Below are 21,861 nucleotides of genomic sequence, written 5' to 3'. Positions count from 1 at the left end.
TGAGGCTGGATTTGAACTCAGGTACTCCTGACTCCAGGGCCAGTGCTCTATCCACTGCGCCACCTAGCTGCCCCTCTCCATCTCATTTTACAGGTGAGGAAACTAAAGCAAACAGGATTGAGTGACTTGCCCAGGCTCACACAGCTAGTAAGTGTCTGAGGCTGGATTTGAACTCATGAAGATGAGTCTTCCTGATTCCAAGCCCAGTCCTCTATTCCCTGGTTTCTTAAACTGTGGACTGAAATTCCATATGGGGTCACCTAAATGTGGGGTCATGAAAAATTTGGTAACAGTAAAAGGTTACGTATGTCTATTTTATATACATATATACCTGGGGTCGTGTAAAAATTTCTTGGGGTAAAAGGGGTCACAAGTGGAAAAAGTTTAAGCCCTGCTAGTCTATTCTATGCCACCCAGCTGCCCTGTGAGTGAGTATAGGGGGAGGAAAAAGGTGGGGGCCAAGACGGATAACTAGTAATTTCCATAGTTTTAATATCATATTTTATCTTCTATACTACAACTCCGATATGGTAATTTGCCCAAGAGGAGAGATTGCGTTTGAAACAAACTAGAAAATGAAATTAACGCTTTTGTAGGCTTTGAGCGCCATCTAGCTGGGGAATAATTCAGTTAAAAAGTTGACTTGTACCATATGCGTGTCCAGAACAGGAAGGAAGAGCCACCTAGTGGTTAATTCAGATATCGTACCCCGAGTTACCTCAAATCTCTTGCCTGAATTTTTACCAGTGTGACAGCAACTTCACCCTCACCAAGTATGATGTCACAGTGAGGAAAAAAAGAAGCAAAACCACCCCCAAACAACCATTCTATCTTTTCTTTGATGTCCTGATTTTTCCCAATAAAGCTAAAATAAATATTTTTTATTATCCTTTGTTTATCACAAAGTGAAAAAGAATATATTGTGAACAATTGTGGCAGCTTCAACTTAATATTTTAGTTTCCTTAACAAGACATGTGATTTACTAAAAAAAATGGCATAATCATCTATATAGGAAAAAGCAAACGGATATAGTAGAAAGCCTATTGCCTACACTATGACTTGGATAGCCCAAAGAAAAATAAGCATCAAGCAGGTCAATTTCAGAAAAACCTGGAAAGACTTAAATGGACTGATGCTGAGTGAAGTGAGCACCACAAGGAGAACATCGTACACAGTAACAGCAACATTTTGTGATGATCAGCTGTGATAGGCTTTGCTTTTCTCAGCAGTGCAATGATCTAAGACATTTCCAAAGAACTCATGATGGAAAATGCTCTCCACATCCAGAAAAAGAACTGTGGGTTCTGAATGCAGATTGAACCATACTACTTTTACTTTTTTTTTCTTTTTGAGCTTTTCCCCTTTTGTTCTGATTCTTCTTTCACAACATGACTAATGTGGAAATGTTTAATGTGATTGAAAAAACAAGATATTGGAAAAAAAAAGGAAAATCAGCATCATCCAAAAGAATTTAGTTCATTAGTTATGGCAATGTTCAAGATGACAAGTTCTCAATGAAGAGAACTAAAGATGCGCATTGTCAAATATCCCATAACAGTTCTGAGTGAGAATATCAGTATATACACCTGAAGTTGGCACATAGATGGACAATAAATTGAGTTCCAGAATTCTAGAGCAAGAAGAGAATGGGATGAATTGCTTTTGGACGTATGAACGATGCTTTTCAGGATCTCATGCTGTTCCCCAGCACAAGGACCACTGCTCAGTATGAATGTACTTCCTGAAGCACTGCATGGTTGTGAAACTTGGAATAAAATATCCAAAGAATCAAAGTTATAGGTAAGCCAAAGGGTGATGGGGAGTCTGAATGGTAGGCATCAATAGGCTGTAGCTTGCTTCCAATGATGAATTGCATGTAAGAATTGGCACCAGAGGGGGCAGCTAGGTGGCGCATTGGATAGAGCACCGGCCCTGGAGTCAGGAGTACCTGAGTTCAAATCCGGCCTCAGACACTTAACACTTACTAGCTGTGTGACCCTGGGCAAGTCACTTAACCCCAATTGCCTCACTAAAAAAAAAAAAAAAAGAACAAGAATTGGCACCAGAGGGGCAGCTAGGTGGTGCAATAGATAGAGCACCAGCCCTGGATTCAGGAGGACCTGAGTTCAAATCCAGCCTCAGACACTTAACATTTACTAGCTGTGTGACCCTGGGCAAGTCACTTAACCCTAATTGCCTCACCAAAAAAAAAAAAAGAATTGGCACCAGGGAGCCCACTGAGGAAATGCATGATAACAAAAGGAGATGGGCACACGGTAAGAGCCAAAGATAATAGATGGTCAGCCGGAATGCTCCACTGTTACTGATGGAATATAAAAACATTTTGAAGGAACACTTCCAGTACATTGGATGGATGTTTTGTGGAGAGTCTATGGTTGATTGGTTCTTGGTTTTTGTTTTCAGAAGATCAAAATGACATCACTATGTTGGAGTCAAGGTTTAGTATATCTGATTGTGGGTGACTGATCAGACCAATACAAGCTCAGCAGACTCTATACCACAGGTCAGGCACAGATAATCCACATGAACATTTGGAGTGGAGATGTCTCTAAATTTGCGCATCTCATGTTTCTTTTGAGCTACTGGAATTCTGCTTTGCTCATAGAGCGCAGCACCTTCTTTAATGCGCTGTGCTGGATGGTCCTTTGCAAGTGTCTGACATGTCACACAATCAATTCTTCTGACCTCCATGTGAGCACTTGCCTTGTGTGAATTCTCCATAAAATAGTTTTTTAAGCAAACATAGGTTTGGCATTCAAACATTGTGGTCAGCCCATTGGGGCTGTGCTCTCTTTAGTAGAGTTTGAATGCTTGGCAGTTTAGCCTGAGAAAGGACCTCTGTGTCTGGTACCTTATCCTTCCAGGTGATCTTCAGAACCTTCCTAAGAAAGTTCAAATGGAAGTGCTTCAGTTTCCTGTCATGGCACTGGTAGACTGTTCAGGTTTCACAGGCATTCAATAATGAGGTCATCACAGTGGCTCTTCAGTTTGGTAGGCAGTCTAATACCTGTTCTCTCCCACAGTTTCCTTCATAGCCTCCCAAACACTGAGCTACCTCTGGCAATGTGGCCATCATCTATGTGGACATCTCTGGAAAGTGTACTGTCTTTTTCTTTCTATTTTTTTTTGGGGGGCAGGTCCTTCTGCCTCTTCTGCTGCCACCCCCCCCAAGAAAGTATACTGTCAAGGTAAGTGCATAGCATTCAGAATTTCTCTATTTGCTGTAACCGATGGTATTGTCAGGCCAAAATTTGCACAAGCTGCAGAAAAGCGATCCATCTTTTGTTGCATCTCAACTTCAGAGGCTGCATTGGGTACACAGGCAAAAAGGACACGGGATGAGGACAGTGACAGTGACCAAGGTCATGACTTGTAATAAACTGGATTTTTTTAAGTGAGGAAGGACTATGCAAAGTCATCAGCCTAACTTTCTCTTCCAGAGCCATTTGGGTCCTGTGGCAAGATATGTTATTGGAACAACTGGAGATGGCCCCAGATGTTTAAGGGAATTGGGGTTAAGTGACTTGCCCAAGGTTACACAGCTAGTAAGTGTCTGAGATGAGATTTTAACTCAGTTCTATTTATTTACTTAGAGTTTTTTTTTTTAACTCAGATCTTCTTGACTCCAGAGCCAGTGTTCTATCCACCATGCCACCTAGCTGCCCCATGAGCTATGATCTCCACTGATGGAGGAAAGACTCAACATAGGAAGTAAGAAGTCTTGGACAAAGGAATCCTTTTGGGAGCAGCGTGGAATAGTAGATAGAGAACCCTTGACTTGGCATCAGGTTGACTTGAGTGCAACTCCTGCATACAGACATTCATAAGTGGTATGACCCTGGCCAAGTCATGTAACTTCTGTCTGCCTCAGTTTTCTCATTTATAAAATGGAAATAATATCACTCAATGGGTGATATTATTATTATTATTATTATTATTATTATTTTTGGTGAGGCAATTGGGGTTAAGTGACTTGCCTAGGGTCACACAGCTAATAAGTGTCAAGTGTCTGAGGCTGGATTTGAACTCAGGTCCTCCTGAATCCAGGGCCGGTGCTCTATCCACTGTGCCACCTAGCTGCCCCAATGGGTGATATTATTATATAATATCACCAGATCCCAGTGGTATTGTGAAGATAAAATAAGATATACAAAGCTTTTTAGAAATCTTAAAGCAGTACATCAATATATTAAAAAATGGTACATTGTTGTTGTTTGTCCTTAGTTCTCAAAAAGGACTCTGACATTGAGATGATATCATGACTTGCACTGAATTGGATTTAAGTAAGGCAGGGTTGTGCAAGGTCCCCAACCTCACTCTCTCTTCTAGAGCCATCTGGGTCCAGTGGCATGATATACATCAGGATAACTGGAGATGACCCTGGATCTTGGAGGCAATCAGGATTAAGTGACTAGCCCAGAGTTACACAGCTAGTAAGTGTCTGAGGCTCCATTTGAACTCAGGTTTTCCTGACTCTAGGGCCAGATGTACAGATGGCTGGAAGTTTTCATTTCATTCTACACCTGGCTTCTATGCCCCCTCCTATATGCCTGATGCTATGGACGTCTCAATCCCATGCATCTGATTAAGTCTGACTCAGTTTCCTCCAATATGTTCTGTGGCATGGACGTATATTGGATTTGAACTCAGGTCCTCTTGGATCCAGGGCTGTGCCACCTAGCTGCCCCTCAATAAGTATTTCTTGAGTCCTGCATATGTATCTGGCCAGGAAATGGTATCAGGGGTTGGGAGAGTAGACCATGGGCTGAGAGTAGAAGGGTCACAGAAGGGATGCAGGGGGTAGCAGAGCTGCAGGACTAGGGGCGGGAGAATCTGAGAATGTGTATCTATGGGACAAAGGCCAGAGGGTGAGTTTTCACTCATTAGGGTGCTCCCATCCTTGTCCTCCCAGCCACAGAGTTAATTAGCCTGTCTCTGCAGGGACAATTTTACAATGAATGGACTCAGAAAGGGAAGTTTATTGTTGGGAGGAAGAGGAACAGCAGACAACCCTCCCCTCCCAATCCCTCCCCACCCAGTTCATTCAAGTTCCCTTATGCTCCCAAGTCCTTCCAAGGTCCCTCCAAGTGCCTTCCACTCTAGAGAGGTATAGAATGGGCAGAGTCCTGTGTCTGAAACCTGGGGCGGAGGAAGAGAGACGACCTTTATTTCCGCCCAGCTGTCCATATGCCTCCTGCTTTCTTTCCCGGCCCCCCGCTGATGGGTTTCATGTAGTAGCGCTGGTTTTTGCCACAGGGGTGGCACTGAGGACTGTACTGCCTTGGTTTCAGGGAAAGGGGCAGGTGGTGGAGCTGGGACTCTGGGAAGTAAAAGCCCAGGACTAGACTTTGGCCAAAGCAGCACGTTGATCTTTAGACGTAGCAGGACCAGGATCGTGGGGTAACCCATCCCCAGAAGGTCACCTGTTCCGGAGAAGGGAGAGTGTGAGCAAAGGCCCCTTCCCTTAGGGATGAGGGGGAGGTGAATGAGTATGACCCAAGAGAACTTCTTCCACCCTGAAGTGAATTTGGTTTGGCAGTGGGGAGACAGATACCCCCCCCTCCCCTCCCCAATACAAAATCCAGCCCTAAGCGTATGAGAATTGGAGGAAAGGAGGTTCACTGGCTAGAGAGCCAGTGTATGTGGGTGGGGTGGGAGTTGGGGGGAGGTCAAGACATTTGAGAATAGGGGTGGGAAAAGTAAACTGGCTGGTGAGAGAGATGCCTCCCCATTCACCTAGAACGACTGGCTACATGTGGGAAAATCTGAGGGCCTTGGCCTTCCTAGGCCAAGGGAGGAGCTGGGCAAGCGTTCCCTCACCTGGTGCAATGGGCATTGCTTCCGGGCATACCACTCCTGACAGTACAGGCTGACCATTATTCCCTGGCCCAGGAAAAGCATCGTCCATAGGAGGACATTCCACACAGGCCCAGTGTGCTGGTCGTGCATCATAAAGTTAAGTATTGCTAGAGAGAAGAGATTAGGTGGGTCTGGGATTCCATTCCCCTCACCATTCCCCAACCAGCTGGTGCTCTTTCTCCCTGGCTTTCAACGTCTCTCCCAGGCAGTCCCCTCCCAAATCGCCCCCTTAATCGTGTCTCTAACTCCTCCCAGACACTCTTTCCTGGCCCCAGGCACCATCAGAGCCAGCCCAGAGGTATTGTCATGGGGCAGCTAGGTGGCACAGTGGATAAAGCACCAGCTCCCGATTCAGGAGGACCTGAATTCAAATCTGACCTCAGACACTTGACCCTGGGCAAGTCACTTAACTTTCATTGCTCCGGAAAAGAAAAAAAAGTTCAAATGTGACCTCAGACAGTTACTAGCTATCAGATGTATTGTCATGGTACCCCTCAACATTTCCTGGACACCATCTTCCCAAGCTGTTATAAGACAAGCACTTGTGCTTCCCTATATACCACCAAGCTTCTGTCTTTGTCCAGGTGATATACCTGCTAAGGGAGGAAGCAGAAGGAGAGAACTCACTTCATTTCCTTTCTCTCTTTCCAATGCTGGGAAGAAGTAAAGTTAAGCATTCTTAGCTAAGATGTGTGTCACTTAGCTTGGGACTGCTAGGTGGCTCAGTGGATAGAGTCAGAAAAACTTATCTTCCTGAGTTCTAATCCAACCTCAGACACTTACTAGCTGTGTGACCCTGGGCAAGTCCCTTAACTCTGTTTGCCTCAGTTTCCTCATCTGTAAAATGAGCTGGAGAAGGAAATGGCAAACTACTCCAGTATCTTTGCCAAGAAAACACCAAATGGAATCACAAAAAGTCAGACACAATGACTTTGACTGAACGACAAAAACCTGAACAGCTGATGCTCTACCATTCAGAAACCATTTCCCCCCAGTCCTGTCTCTCTCTGCCTTCCAAACTCTACTCCACAATTTCCTCCTCTAAGAAGCCTAGTCTGATTCATCCTCTGTCTAACTGTCCATCCTTGCTACAATGCCCTTCCAAGATCTGTCTGATTATTCTCTATGCCATCCTTATCTTCTTTTCTCTACACTTGTGTTTATGCTGGGCCATAGCCAGTCAATTTGACTTTCTCCTTGCTACATCATTGGTCCTCTGAGAACAAAGGAGGAACAACAGCAATAACTTGTGTCTGTGCTCATGATTGTGTCCTGTGTGTGTGTGTGTGTGTGTGTGTGTCTGCATGTATGTGCATGTTGCATTAGCCTAGCATATGGAATGTGGCTGATAGGGAGAAGTAGGGGAACTCCATCTGCTTTACTCAATCTCTTTCTGAATCAGTGGCATGATGGGAAGCTCCATGTCACAGCTCCATCTAGTTGTGGTTTGGGGTGGATTTGGGGGGGAAGTATTTGCTAAATCGAACTTCCAAAGTGATTTATGAGGACTCAGACTGGCAACTTGAAACATGGTAGAAGATAGAATTTTCTGACTATAATTCAAAGAGGGATTTAGAAGATCCCCGGAATCTTGGGAACCCTCTCTTTCCTGACTCCTCCTCCACTATCCACTTCCTGCCCAATAAATAAAAAAGGGAAAGAAGTTTTAACCTGTAAAAGAGGAGGTGTAACTGACAATAAGTCAGGAGAAAAGCCATCAAGTGGCAGCAAACAGAGTCTGAGGACTCCAAGTGACCACACAGAGACAAATTAAAAACCAGCGCAAAGTAAATGACGAGTTCCCACTCATGTCTCTATCAGACATTAATGACTTTTTGGGAGACATTGATGTGCATTCCTTATACATATGCTACCTCTACCTGTGTTCCTGCCCATTCATGCTGGTGTATGATAACTTGTCACTCTAGGAGTGTGAGTGGGGGCTTGTCACTTATTTTGCTATGGTTTATAATGTCTTTTGTACCAGGTAGCTGGTGGCTCAGTGGATAGAGTACTGGGTTCAGAGTCAGAGACCTGAGTTCAAATCCAGCCTTAGACACTTCCTAGCTGTGTGACCCTGGGGAAGGCAGCTAAACCTCAGTTTGCTTCCGTATCCCCATCTGTAAAATGGGGATAAATAATAGCACCTACCTCTTACAGTTGTTGGGAGGACCTAACAAGATAGTATTTGTAAAAGCACTTAGCACACAGGGGCTATATAAATAAGTACTTAATACACATAGTATACTATATAAATACTTATATACATGGTAGACACTATATAAATACTTATTCCCTTTCCCTTCTTTGAACTGTGTCCTGATTGTCTGGTAAGAGGTGGGGGCTAATGAGTTATGGTTTTTGGTTTTGTATGTTTGTTTGTTTTTTGTGGGGCAATGAGGGTTAAGTGACTTGCCTAGGGTCAGAGAGCTAGTAAGTGTCAAGTGTGTGAGGCTGGATTTGAACTCAGGTCCTCCTGAATCCAAGGCCAGTGCTTTATCCACTGTGCCACCTAGCTGCCCCTGAGTTATGATTTTTGAACATTGTCATAGGATCATAAATCTAGAGCTGGAAGGGACATTTGAGGTCATCTAGTGCAACACTCCTCCCCCTCATTTTTATATATAAGGAAACTGAGGTCTAGAGAGGTGAAATAACATGCTTGAGGTTCCATAGGATTCAAACCCAAGTGCTTTGACTCTAAGTTCCACCATCTTGTTATTGTACTTTGCTGCTTCAGATTATGGTTAGGTGTTTTTTGGTTTTTGGTTGTTGTTGTTGTTGTTTTTGGCAATGGGAGTTGTGACTTGTCTGGGGTCACATAGCTAGTAAGTATCTGAGGTCGAATTTGAACTCAGCTCCTCCTGACTCCAGGGCCAGTATTCTATCCACTACACTACCTAGCTGCCTCTCATGGCTTGTTTTATAAGGGATCCATGTGTACTCTTCTCCCCCCCCCCCCCCAGTGATTCACCAAGGGCAAGGATGCCACATGGAAAATATGAATGACTAAACCACACTAAACTGTAGATGACAAGGGCTCCACCTACCTCCGATAAGGAAGAGAATCAACATAACTGGGTAGAAGAATCCCAGGACGAAGCAGAAGATGTATTCGTGGACAATGGCAGAGACTAGGAACACACTGAGCATGGCTGGCCCTCGAGCCCTGACGCCCAGGAGCTAGCGGAGGGAGAGAACGCAGGGTAGTCAGTTCCTCAAGAGTTACTCTCTCTCCTTCATTTCCCCTGGACACTATCCCCATAAGACCTCCCTAAGGGAGCCAGGAGGCAAAAGTGACAGGAGCTGAAGGACTGGGGGAGACAGAGGCATTGGACTCAATCAGAAGAACTTGGTTTTCTGATATGGATTAGCTAAGTGACCTTAAACAAGTCATTTTTCTCTTGGGTCTCAGTTTCCTCATCTCAAAAATCAGGAGGTTGGACGAGCACTAGAGGCCATGAACTTTCAAAAAAATTTTTTGATAACTATTTAAACAAAATGGATTTCCCCCTATAATCCTATATATTTTATGCATTTAAAACATTATTTGTTGGGGGCAGCTAGGTGGCACAGTGGATAGAGCACCAGCCTTGGAATCAGGAGTACCTGAGTTCAAATCCGGCCTCAGACACATAACACTTACTAGCTGTGTGACCCTGGGCAAGTCACTTAACCCCAATTGCCTCACTAAAAGGGGAAAAAAAAAAAACTAAAACATTATTTGTTTATAATTTATGACAGGCAGGGCGGCTAGGTGTCACAGTGGATAGAGCACTGGCCCTGGATTCAGGAGGACCTGAGTTCAAATCCAGATTCAGACACTTGACACTTACTAGCTGTGTGACCTTGGGCAAGTCACTTAATCCTCATTGCCCAACCCCAAAACCAAACAAACACTTTTCACACAAATAAAGACAGTTCTAAACAATTGGAAAAAATATTTAAAAAAAATAATTTATGACAGGTTTTGTTTTTCTTGCTTTCTCATTAAATGGGAGATGGGGTGGGGTGAGGGGAGAAAATTTGGAACTGGAAAAAAAAAAGAATAAAAAAATCTCTGCTTAAAAAAATAAATTTGAAGAAATATCCTAAGAGAAGATTTTCCCAGTCTGGCAAAAGGGTCATGGCACACACACAAAAATGTTAAGAACTCCTGCCCTAGAGCAGGGCTTCTTAAACTTTTTCCACTCGAGACCCTTTTTTACTTGAGGACTTTTTATGACAGGGTATATATATATATATATATTTTTTTTTTGCAGGGCAATGAGGGTTAAGTGACTTGCCCAGGGTCACACAGCTAGTAAGTGTCAAGTGTCTGAGGCCGGACCTGAACTCAGGTACTCCTGAATCCAGGGCCGGTGCTTTACCACTGAGCCACCTAGCTGCCCCCAGTATATAGGTATATTAAATAGGTACACATGACCTTTTACTGTTGCCAAAATTTTTCAACCCCCACCTTCAGTTATGGGACCCCAAATAGGGTCATGCCCCACAGTTTAGGAAGCTAGGCACTAGACGATTTCTATAGTCCCAATTTTCTGTAGTCTCAGATCCTTTCCAATTCTAGAGACTTGTAAGAGAAGGAATGGTACAAGTGAGGGACAGAAGGCAGAAAATCATGAGGTATATGGGGGGAGGGGCAATGGACCTAGAACAGAGCCAGAGTTCTTGTGTAGGGAACTGGGGGAGGAGAGCAACAAGGTCCAGTTCTGCCTCAGTTTCCTCACCTGTAAAATGAAGGTTCTTTAAAAAAAAAGAGGGGGAGGGGCAGCTAGGTGGCGCAGTGGATAGAGCACCAGCCCTGGAGTCAGGAGGACCTGAGTTCAAATCCGGCCTCAGACACTTGACACTTACTAGCTGTGTGACCCTGGGCAAGTCACTTAACCCCAATTGCCTCACACACACACACACAAAAAGGGTGGGAGAGGGTTGGGTTAGATGGTTTCTAAGGTCCCTTTCTGCCTCTGAATTTCCTCATCTGTAAAATGAAAGTTGTTTAAAAAAGGAAAAAGGAACAGGTCGATCTTGGTGGCTTCTGAGGTCCCTTCTAGCCCTCATCTTTTATGAGTCTGTTCACATTTATCCATCTATTTATTTAGAATTTCCCCCAAGTTACATGTAAAAACAAATTTTCACAGTGATTTTGAAAAACTTTGTGTTCCAAATTCTTTTCCTCCCCCCTCCCCTGTTAAGAACTCAAGCAATTCAATAGGAGTTATACATGTACAGTCTGTTCTAAAATGGAGCGAGGGATGATAGGTCAGGGAGAGAGGAGGCTGAAGAACATGGTGTTGGATAAATAACAGCAGAGGGGAAAGGAAGTTAGAAATCTCCAAGGCCTTTCCAACAATTGAGTCTGAGGGAAGTAAGTCAGTAAAAGGAGGTTATGTGGCCCCCAAATTGCTAGGGACCTCAGAAGCTGCCCAGTGCGACCCCTTCATTTTACAGATGAGATTCATGGGCTCTAGGAAGGTTAAAGTGATTTAGGTTAAGAAGGCCAATCTCATTTCTTGGATGCTTGCAGGGAAACCTTATTGGCTAGGGATGAGGAGAGATCTCTCAGAAGGTCTGAGAGTTCTGGGGGGTTCTGGAAACAGGAGGTGTTGCAGCTCCCCCTTACCCGAAGTCCATCCTGATAGACGTAGCTGTAGAGCCAATCATGGACCACCACGTTCCAGGTCCGGTAGTAGTTAGAGAAGGATGTGGAGTTCCACCAGTCCTGAAGACAGACATTAGTATTGCTCAGAGAGCCTTATCCACCATGACTCTGCCTTAGTGTTCCTCAGTCCCAGCATGGATTGCATGGATTCTCCAGGTCCCAGAATCCCCCTTACCCTCCTGTCCGTCCCCTTTCGTCCCTGTGCTCCCTGTATCACTTTGATTGTTTGTTTTGTTTTGTTTTGTTTTTGCCAGGCAATGAGGGTTAAGTGACTTGCCCAGGGTCACACAGCTAGTAAGTGTCAAGTGTCTGAGGTCGGATTTGAACTTAGGTCCTCCTGAATCCAGGGCTGGTGCTCTATCCACTGCACCACCTAGCTGCCCCCCACCCCCACCCCATATGACTTTGAAATGGGCAAAACCTCACCTTTTTCTGGGAGAAGCAACTGAATGCCCTCCCCCATTCCTAGTTCCCCATCCAAATTTGTGCTTGGAAAAGAATCTGATATCGAAGCATACTATTTTTCACCTTCAGTATTTATTTATTTATTTATTTATTTATTTATTGTTTTTCTTCTTTGGGTCTGTGTCTTCTTTCCCAACATGACTGATATGGTAATAGGTTTTGTATGACTGAACATGTATAACCTATAACAACTTGCTTACTGTCTCAGGGAGGGGGGAGGTGAGACAGGGAGGGAGAAAATTTGGAACCTAAATTTTAAAAAGATGTTAAGGGGGGCAGCTAGGTGGCGCAGTGGATAGACCACCGGCCCTGGATTCAGGAGGACCTGAGTTCAGATCTGGCCTCAGACACTTAACACTTACTAGCTGTGTGACTCTGGGCAAGTCACTTAACCCCAATTGCCTCACTAAAAAAAAAAAAAATGTTAAGGGGCAGCTAGGTGGCACAATGGATAAAGTACCAGCCCTGGATTCAGGAGGACCTGAGTTCATATCTGACCTCAGACACTTGACACTTACTAGCTGTGTGACCCTGGGCAAGTCACTTAACCCTCATTGCCCCCCCCCAAAAAAAAAAGTTTTAAATTGTCTTTATGTGTAACTGGGGACATTTGTTTATTTATTTATTTTTAAAGGATATGATAAGGTAATTTACACTAAGGTGTTGATGATTGGTAAAGTTTGATAACAGTTTACTTCTCACTGTGGGATTTTGTACTTTTAATTAGGGCAGCTAGGTGGTGCAGTGAATAGAGAGTGTGGGGCCTGGAAGTCAGGAAGACTCATCTTCCTGAGTTCAAATCCAGCCTCAGACACTTAGTAACCCTGGGCAAGGTCACACAAGGATCCTGTTTGCCTCAGTTTCCTCATTTGTAAAATGAGTTGGAGAAGGAAATAGCTCCAATATGTCTGCCAAGAAAACCCCAGTAGGGGTCAGGAAGAGTTGGATACAACTGAACATCAACAACAATGAGGGAAAAAGTCTTATTTTGGTAAGAGAATGAATTACTTTTTTTCTTATTACTTTGATTTGTACATGTGTCAGAAATTCCCTCAGGGCAGAGGAGCTGTTTGCAACCAGGCCTTAGGGATGGGAGGTACTAGGGTTACCTGGAAAACTAAGAGGTTAAGGGTCATGTAGCTAGTATGTATTAAAGACAAACCTTGAACTTTGGGCTTTCTGACTTGTGAAATTTGTCCTAACAGTTCAACAACACTTCTAGTGGGAGGAAAAAGCATTTCCAAGGTGGGGAAGGAATTTTTTGAGAAAGAGGAACATTGCTGAGGCAGCTAGGTGGTGCAGTGGATAAAGCGCCAGCCCTGAATTCAGTAAGACCTGAGTTCAAATTCGACCTCAGACACTTGACACTTACTAGCTGTGTGACCCTGGGCAAGTCACTTAACCCCAAGTGCCTCACCAAAAAGAAAAAAAAGAAAAGAAAGAAAAGAAAAGAAAAAAAAGAAAAGAAAGAAAAGAAAAGAAAAAAAGAAAAGAAAGAGGAACATTGCCACTACCTGAAATCACACCCCTCAGTTGACCACCTCCATTTACTGGTGGTTTGCTCCTTTCCCTCCACTTCTATTTCCCAATCCCCATCTTCCTACCTACCCTGTAGAACATTCGGTCTGCAAACCGTAGCATCTCTGCAAACGCATTGAGCCAACAATGAAGAAAGGCGAAGAATATGAGCAGCAGCATGAAGATACCTGGGGGTGATGGCAGGAGGTCAGACGGGATTCCTCCTCCCCTCTCCTTGGGTCATTCCATTTTCTGAGGTCAGGTCTTGCCCCACTCAGAGCTTCCCTATGCCTTTAGGCTTCTTGCCCTTCCCTCTTTTGGGAAGCTCTCTCCTTGCCCAAAGTAATCTTCTTGGTTCTCAGAGCTGCTTGTGTCCTCCCCCTCCAGCCAGAGTCTCCGCACTAGGCCAAGGGAAGCATCCTGTGCCCCGCATCCCATTTTGCTTCCACAGCCTCTAGGATGGACCCACCAGGCAGTGTGGCATGCAGGATGGAGAGCACCAGGGCCCGGGTGCTGAAGGGCTCCCGACTCATGTTGTCAAAGACTGGCACACAGAGACGGCCAAGGATGAAACAGGCATAGAACAGGCACCCCAGGGCCTGGAGAGAGGATGAACAGGAGACCATTGGCATCTACCTCTAGTCTCCAACTGTCTTGAATATCATATATTTCACTTGTGCACCCCGCTTCTGAATCCTGCTCCCTGAACCCCCATCTTTACTCTGCCCAAAGTTTCCACCAGGCCTTTTCCCCATCCAGTTCCCTAGTACCTCCCCTTCCCCCCAATAACATGTAGCTTCCCTCCCACCACCTCCGTCGCTTCCCATCCTCTGACCTGGGCAAAGTTCTTGGCCACATAATTCCACCTGATATGGGTTGTCCTGGAGCAGTAATTGGGGGAAGTGTCACAGACTTCCCAAGAGGTCTTACTTTTGAACCCCTAGAATCCCCTCTCCCTCCATTGCTCAATCCATGGGTAGGGGGCCACCTGAGGGACTGGGATCTGAGATATCTGACACAGTCAGATAGAAGGAGGGATCCGGAGCCTCAGGGCAGGGGCAAGGACTCCAGGGAGAAAGGGAAATGGACTTTAGGTGGTACTGGGCACTCAGGGTAGAGTAGGGCGGGGCAGAAAACTCTCACCTGGGGTAACTCTCTCTATAGATGAGTGTGGGGCAGAAGAGGAAGTAGAGGTAGCTGGAGAAACTGGGAGCTTGTGCCCCCTCCCCTGTAAGTGGTGTTGGAGACAGAGGCAAAGTGAAGAAGGAGGAAGGGTCGAAGTTGGGGGAGCAAGGGGGTACTAAAGACTAATGGATTAATGTGGGGAGAGATGGAGAAGTACTGAACTCATTGGGGATACAGAAGGAGCTGGATAAGGGGATTAAGTCTGGGAGACCGAGGATACAAGGAATGAGAGAAGGACCTAGACGCACAAGGGGATGATGGTTGTAGGGGAGGAATATACAAAATAATGTCTGTTCCAAGGCAATCTTATTTTTCATGACCTCTTTGTAAGTATCTCTTTTCCCCTTACTGGAAGGCATTTTATCTTCTGAGATCAGGGGCCCACCCAGGGCACCCTTCTGTCTTCAGGCTTCCTAGCCTCCTTCTTTTTAGAGGAAAGCTGTCTCATTTATCATCTCACGCCCAAAGTTATCTTCCTAACAATTCTGAGTGTGTCATTTTTTCACAGGGGCCTTCTGGAGGCAACGCCACCACCTTTGTTGTCCGTCCCAGGATCGCAGTGGTGATTCTAAGTCAAGGTGGAGGGCTAGCCAATGCCTAATGAGGTTGTTGCGTTTAAGCCTATGCAGGAAGACCATTGTCTCTGCCTCTGCAGAGCTGATGGTGGTAAGGAAAGAGAAGCATGGGCCAGGAGTTTCAGGGAGGCAGGGAGGGAGCTGAAGAGCAGAAACACCTATCAGAGGATTCACCTCCTTTAACATGGAGGATTCCAGGTGTGACTTCCCTCAGGAAGGAGTAACTTTTCATCAGGAACCGGACCTGGGAGAGAGTCATATTATATTAATACTGGAAAGAGATGTTAGAACTTGAACTCAACAAATATTTACTAAACACCTACTGTGTATAAGGCCCCGTGCTAATTAGAGGGGATACAAGTGTGAAAGAATAAAGACAGTGCAGACACAGCACGTTACTGTTATAGCCATGATATTCTATCCACTACATTCTATTACTATTATAGCCATGATTTCATTTGATCTTCATGACAATGCCATCAAGCAGGTACTAGGAGTATTATTCCCATTTTGTAGATGAGGAAATTGAGGCTGAGAGGAGTTGTCTGACACAAAAGGAATGAGTGGTACAACCAAAATTAGAACCCAGGCTTTGTGACACCCAGGCTAGTCCTTCCTGCAAGGGGGTAGGGGAAGTTGGAAGGGGAGTAGCACTCTCTAGTATTTAATGTCTGTTTTAAAAGTAACTTGTGGGGCAGCTAGATGGCACAGTGGATAGAGCACCAGCCCTGGATTCAGGAGGACCTGAGTTCAAATCTGACCTCAGACACTTAACACTTGCTAGCTGTGTGACCCTGGGCAAGTCACTTAACCCCAATTGCCTCACCAAAAAAAAAAAAAAAAAAGGTAACTTGTATGGGCAGCTAGATGGCCCAGTGGTTAAAGCACCGGCCCTGGAGTCAGGAGTACCTGAGTTCAAATCCCGCCTTAGACACTTGACACACTTACTAGCTGTGTGACCCTGGGCAAGTCACTTAACCTTCATTGCCCCGCAAAAAAACCCAAAAACAAAAATCTGTGAAAATTTTAGAGTTAATGTGGAATATGTTTAACATGATTGTAATGTATAACCTATATCAGATTGCTTGCTGTCTTCAGGAAGGGACAGGGAAGGGAGGGAGGGAGAAAAATTTAGAACTCAAAATCTTACAAAAATGAATGTTGAAAACTATCTTTACATGTGACTGGAAAAAATACCATTAAGATGGCAAAGAAAAAAGAAAATTTTAGAGTTGAAGTAACCCTTAGATGTCATGGTTGGAAAGAACATAGGAATTCTAGTCCAGGGCTTCTTAAACTTTTTCTACTCTCGACCCCTTTTCACCTGAGAAATTTTTATGTGATCCTGGGTATATATGTATATAAAATAGGTATCCACAACCTTTTACTATTGCCCAATTTTTCTTAACCTCAACATTCAGTTATATGACTCCATATGGAGTTGAGACCCATAGTTTAAGAAGCTAGGGTTTAGTCCTATCCATTCTGGGGGAAGCAACTTTCCCTGTGCTGGGTCAGGGTTTCTTAAACTTTTTCCACTCATGATCCCTTTAAGTCCAAGAAATTTTTGAGTGACCCCGGGTTTATAGGTGTATAAAATAGTTATGCATAATGTTTTACTGTTGCTAAATTTTTTTGACCCCCACATGAGATTGAGACCCACTGTTTAAGAAGCTTTGTGCTAGGTCATACAGGTTATTAAGTATTGGAGACAGGATTCAAATCTTGTCCTTTTGGTCTCCCCAATATATCTCATATTGGGTTCCCCTTTCTTTATTTTTTTCCAGGGCAATGAGGGTTAAGTGACTTGCCCAAGGTCAGACAGCAGGTCCCCCTTTCTTTCTTTCTTTTTTTAATTTTTGCAGGGCAATGAGAGTTAAATGACTTGCCCAGGGTCACACAGCTAGTTAAGTGTCAATTGTCTGAGGCTGGATTTGAACTCAGGTCCTCCTGAATCCAAGGCCAGTCCTTTATCCATTGCACCACCCAGCTGCCCCGCCCCCCTTTCTTTAAAGACAGCTTTTGGTGCAGTGGATAAAGTGCTGGGCCCAGAGTCAGGAAGACCTGAGTTCAAATCTGACATCAGATACTTCCTTACCTGTGTGACCCTGGGCAAGTCACTTAACTTATTTGCCTCAGTTTCTTCAACTATAAAATGAAGATATTAATAGCATCTACTTCATAGGGATGTTGTGAAGATCAAATGAGTTAATATTTGGGAAAGAAAAGTGCTTAGCACAGTGCCTGGCATGTGGTAGGTGCTCTATGAAAATTCTTATTCTCTTTCCCTTCCTTACTTGAACAGCCATTATTTTAGTGCCCCTATCCCTGGGTCTCCTGCCACAGCCTCCTAATTAATCTTCCTGGTTCAACTAGTTCTCTCTAGTCCTTGTTCCTCAATAGCTACCAAGGTGATTTTTTCTACAGTTCAATCTGACCATGGGACTTTCCTACTCAATACTCCAATAGCTCCAGACTGATTCTCTTTCTGGCTCTTCGATAGTGCTCCACAACCTGGCCCCTATCTTCCTTCCCAACCTATTTTTTGTTGTTTTTTGGCAGGGCAATGAGGATTAAGTGACTTGCTCAGGGTCACACAGCTAGTGTCAAGTGTCTGAGGCTGGATTTGAACTCAGGTCCTCCTGACTCCAGGGCCGATGCTCTATCCACTGCACCACCTAGCTGTCCCAATCTTGATTTATCTTATATGTGTCTATTTATATACATCTTTCCAGCCCTCCCCTCCACCCCATGTAAGTGCTTTGAGGAAAGGGACTGCTTGGTTCCAGCACCTAGGACAGTGCCTAGAACACAGCAGTGACTTAATAAATAATGATTGATTAATAGATTGTTTCAAACCTAGGTTCTCTGACACTAAATACAAAATGCTCTCCTCTTCGCCACACTGTTTTGAGCTTATACTGTGCTTCATAGTACCTAAAACACTGAATGATCCTGGGGGGAAGGCAGGGGGTGAAGATGGCAGAGCACTGCAGGTCAGAACTGGGTTCTCTCTAGTCCTACCTAATCATTCAGTAGGCAGCCTCCCAGTGTCCCTGGGCTGGTTGGGCCACCTCTGAGTTGACTTCTTTGGAAGTGACTTCAGTCTGACCTCTCCTTCATTAATCTTCCTTTTCTCTCTCAAGGTTGCCCCCAACCCTTGCAGACTTAACTGTCCCTATGGAACCTTACCCACCCACCCAAATTCCCCACCCCACCCCTTTATGCCCCAGGTTCAGCCCCCACCTGCTCAAAGACTAGAACACAGCGTGAGGCAGGAGACAGCTGGTACACAAGGGCCACGTGGACTGGGAGGGCAACCAACACCATGGATTGGATGGCTAGAAGCCCCACTCCCAGCCCCACCCCTGCATACCAGGTCCCCTGGCCCCTGGGTCTAGCCCATAGCCGAAGAGCCTGGTATGGGGCTAGGAGTGTGCATAGGAACATGGGCAGCCAGGTCACCAGGGCCAGGGGCAGCTGTCCGAAGCTGAAGATCAGGAGGTCAAACTCCAGCACTAGCCTTGGGGTAGAAAGAGGAGATATAGGGAGGGTACACTCTAGTCAACAGCCATCCTTTATTTTCTTTTTTGCATATTGCCCCGACAAGACCTGGACCTCAGAGACACCCTTTGACTTGCCCCATCATCCTGATCCAACCTGGACTACATGAAATACTGTGTGTTTCATGGCCCTGCCTTCCCTCTTAATGCCACTGATTATTTCCAATTTATCTTGCATATAGCCTGTTTGTACATAGATGTTTGCATGCTGTCACTCCATTAGATTGTAAACTCCTTGAGGGCAGGGACTTTCTTTTTATCTCTATTGCTCAGCACAGTGGCTGACATATAGTTAGGGAATTAACAAATGCCTATGGACTGACTTAAGTAGGGGCTCTTGGGAGAGGGAGAATTTCACCAGGGACACTTTGGAAATGATCTATCCAGACTGTACGAGTATTATTTATCTTCTCCCAGATATCCCCTGTCTAGATATTGATGTTTCTAATGATACTGTTTTCCTTATACTGACCCTTTAGTGAAAGTGTTATTATACCCGTTTGGAAACTTACATTTAAGAAAATGACAAGTCACACAAATAGTAAGTGACTGAGCTGGAATTATAACCCAGGACTCCTGACTTCAGGTCAGGTGTTTTTCCCACTGAAGCTATCTTCCCCAAGGTTTTGGTTTCTCACCTATGCCCCTCCCAACCTAATTAGCCCTTGTGTTCTCTCTCTCCAGGTATAAATCATGAAGAACTTGAAGACAGAATGGGACACATCTGAGGGAGGGAGTGCTGAAGGAAGGGTTGAAATAGTTGGTGTTGGAGGGAGTAGGGGCTGTTACCATGGTGTGGTACCCAGAGCATCCATACCTTCCTTCATCAATGAAGTCTATGGCCAGTGTGCTGATGATGAAGACAAATAATCCCGCAATAAACATATGATAAATGGTTCGAAAATGCTGGACTTCCATCAGCTCGCTGGAAGGACCAGAGTTGGGTGGGGTTAAGGAGTTCAGTCACTGCTCTGTCCAAACCGCTTCCTGACTCGATCATATCTCATCCTGCCGTCCCTTCTTCCCCTTCCTCTCCTCTCTGGGGGGATATGTGGGAAAACCTAGACTGAGAGCATCTCCCCTGGTCCACCTACATCTGGAGGTCAGGATTCCTGGTTCCCAGCTGCCCTCATCCCTTCCCCTACCCCTAACTCCTGCCCTCACCCTCACTCACTCGAGCAGTGACTTGCGCTGAATGAAAACTTTCCGTCTGTCCAGATTTGGTTCCCGGGCTCTAAATGAAGTTGGGGAACAGAGAAATTCCAGAGGACAGAGTTGGTGCCGGGGAACAGAAGGAAGACTCAGAAGGCATTCATCGCCAAGATGGGGTAAAGGGTTGGTGGGGAGATGTTTAAGGTCCCAGAATGGGAGGGCTCCAGCTGTCCGCCAGTCTCCCAGGACCCCTCTGGTCCTTACCTTTTGGGGGATTCCGGGGAGTTGGAGGCTAGGCCCCTCCCCTGAGGTGGGTAGGACTGCACAGCTTCCCACATGGCCCGATCAAACAGCTCAGCCAGCTGCTGGTGGGCTTTCTCCAGCAACTCTGCCTTCACAGCCTGAGGGACTTAGAGCCAGAGTAAAGCAGACCACCCCAGATTCCTTCATTTCCCAGTCTGGCTGTTCACTGACTTCTGACTCCTCACAGTTTGATTCTGGACCTCCATCCTTGCCCCGCCCCCATCCTCCTTCTTGACCCTGTGATCCAAACTTCAGGGTTACTGGAGGCTGCCTCCTTACTGACCTTTTGACCCACGACTGATTTTTTAACCCCAATACAAGACTTTCACCTCTAAACCAGTCTTCATCATTTCCCCTTCACCTCAGGACCTGTACAACTGGAGCTCTGACACTGGGATCTTATCTCTGACCTCTAACCCAGCCCCACTCCAGCCCACTCACCTCCATGTGCCTTGTCAATTGCACCAGGTCAGGAATTTCATGTCCTTTGGTACTTTCTAGGAGAGAGAGGGCCATTGGCCACATCCGAGAGGTAGGAAGTATCAGGGCTGTGTTGTCTTTGATCCGAGGGAAGCCTCAGACACCTACACTGATCCCTGTGTCCCTTCCCCCCTCTCTCTCTCTGCTCCCGTCCCCAGCTTCCCTTCCACAGGAGTTCAGGGCCAGTGACAAAGATGGGATTAGACTAGCTGGGTAAAGATTCCAATATTAGCTATTTCTCTCCTCTTGGGCAGACAAGCTCTGAAGCTATAGGCTCCATCCTTTTCAGCAACACATTGCCTAGTCCCTCCCTGTCCTGTCCCCGATAGGTCTTCCTGTCCTCTCTTGGGGACTCACCATCGAGGGGGGAGTTGTTTCCTCGTTTCTCTCCCAGTCCCTCTCTCCTCCGAAGTCGGGCCCCATTTGACTCCATGATGTGTATGAGCAGATAAGTGGCTCCCCTCACAGTACCTGCCCCAGTCAGTGCCCGTGCACTGTGTGACTAGTGTGGACTAAAGTCCTCTCTGGAGGAGGGGGCCTGTCAGGCCCCTGATAAGGTTATCTTATGAGGATGAGGGTTCCTAAGAATGAACTTTGCACCTGTCAGAGGGATCTAGGAGTCCATCCCACTCCAGTTCAGCTGCCTGTCTTGTCTACTTTCTCCCACCCCTCTATATGTTGTCTGCTGATGGTGTCTGTGTTGGTCCCATAGGACTTTGCCTATCTATTTGCCTTTATTAACCTGATTGCCTCCCGGCTGCCTCCCATGCAGAAGACTGAAGGTCAAGAAAAGACGGGAAGCGTGTTTGTGAAATCAGTAGGAGACCGATGCCTGTCTCCTTGCTTACTCACGGCTCCCCAGACGTACCAACTCCCCTGCCTTAGTTTTGTGGCACTAGAAACACTAAAGATGATATGAATATTTGGATATTCTCTAGGGAAGAGATTATTCTCCCACTCCCACCCCCTCAAGCAAGTTAAAAGAAGCCACTGAGCTTGAGTCCCAGAGGGTGCAGGTCCCACTTTCCCTGAGATACACCTGGACTCCATTTGTATCCTCTCTTCTGTGAGGATGGA

At 45.5% G+C, this 21,861-nt stretch overlaps 1 protein-coding gene across 2 annotated transcripts; it reads right to left on the bottom strand.

Moving 5' to 3' along the window:
- Nucleotides 1-4,981: 4,981 nt before the first annotated feature.
- Nucleotides 4,982-21,822, bottom strand: SOAT2 (sterol O-acyltransferase 2). 2 transcript variants are annotated; one of them, XM_043969401.1, is made up of 15 exons: nt 21,142-21,822; nt 20,746-20,801; nt 20,266-20,402; nt 20,024-20,083; nt 19,667-19,774; nt 18,533-18,809; nt 15,461-15,530; nt 14,670-14,754; nt 14,362-14,407; nt 13,996-14,125; nt 13,617-13,714; nt 11,505-11,603; nt 8,932-9,064; nt 5,843-5,988; nt 4,982-5,445 (listed from the first exon to the last, which is right to left on the bottom strand). In XM_043969401.1, the coding sequence occupies exons 1-15, from the start codon at nt 21,215-21,217 to the stop codon at nt 5,395-5,397; spliced, it is 1,572 nt and encodes a 523-aa protein (XP_043825336.1). In that variant the 5' UTR covers nt 21,218-21,822; the 3' UTR covers nt 4,982-5,394. The 2 variants fall into 2 exon arrangements, with proteins under 2 accessions (XP_043825336.1, XP_043825337.1); XM_043969402.1 differs by lacking the exon at nt 21,142-21,822 and having other exon boundaries at nt 20,266-20,410; nt 20,746-20,797.
- Between the last annotated feature and the right edge of the window lie 39 nt (nt 21,823-21,861).

The sequence above is a fragment of the Dromiciops gliroides genome, chromosome 5, assembly GCF_019393635.1.
Source record: "Dromiciops gliroides isolate mDroGli1 chromosome 5, mDroGli1.pri, whole genome shotgun sequence".
Lineage (NCBI taxonomy): Eukaryota > Metazoa > Chordata > Mammalia > Microbiotheria > Microbiotheriidae > Dromiciops > Dromiciops gliroides.
Note: the sequence above shows the minus strand (reverse complement) of the source record. Positions and strands in the feature narration are given on the sequence as shown.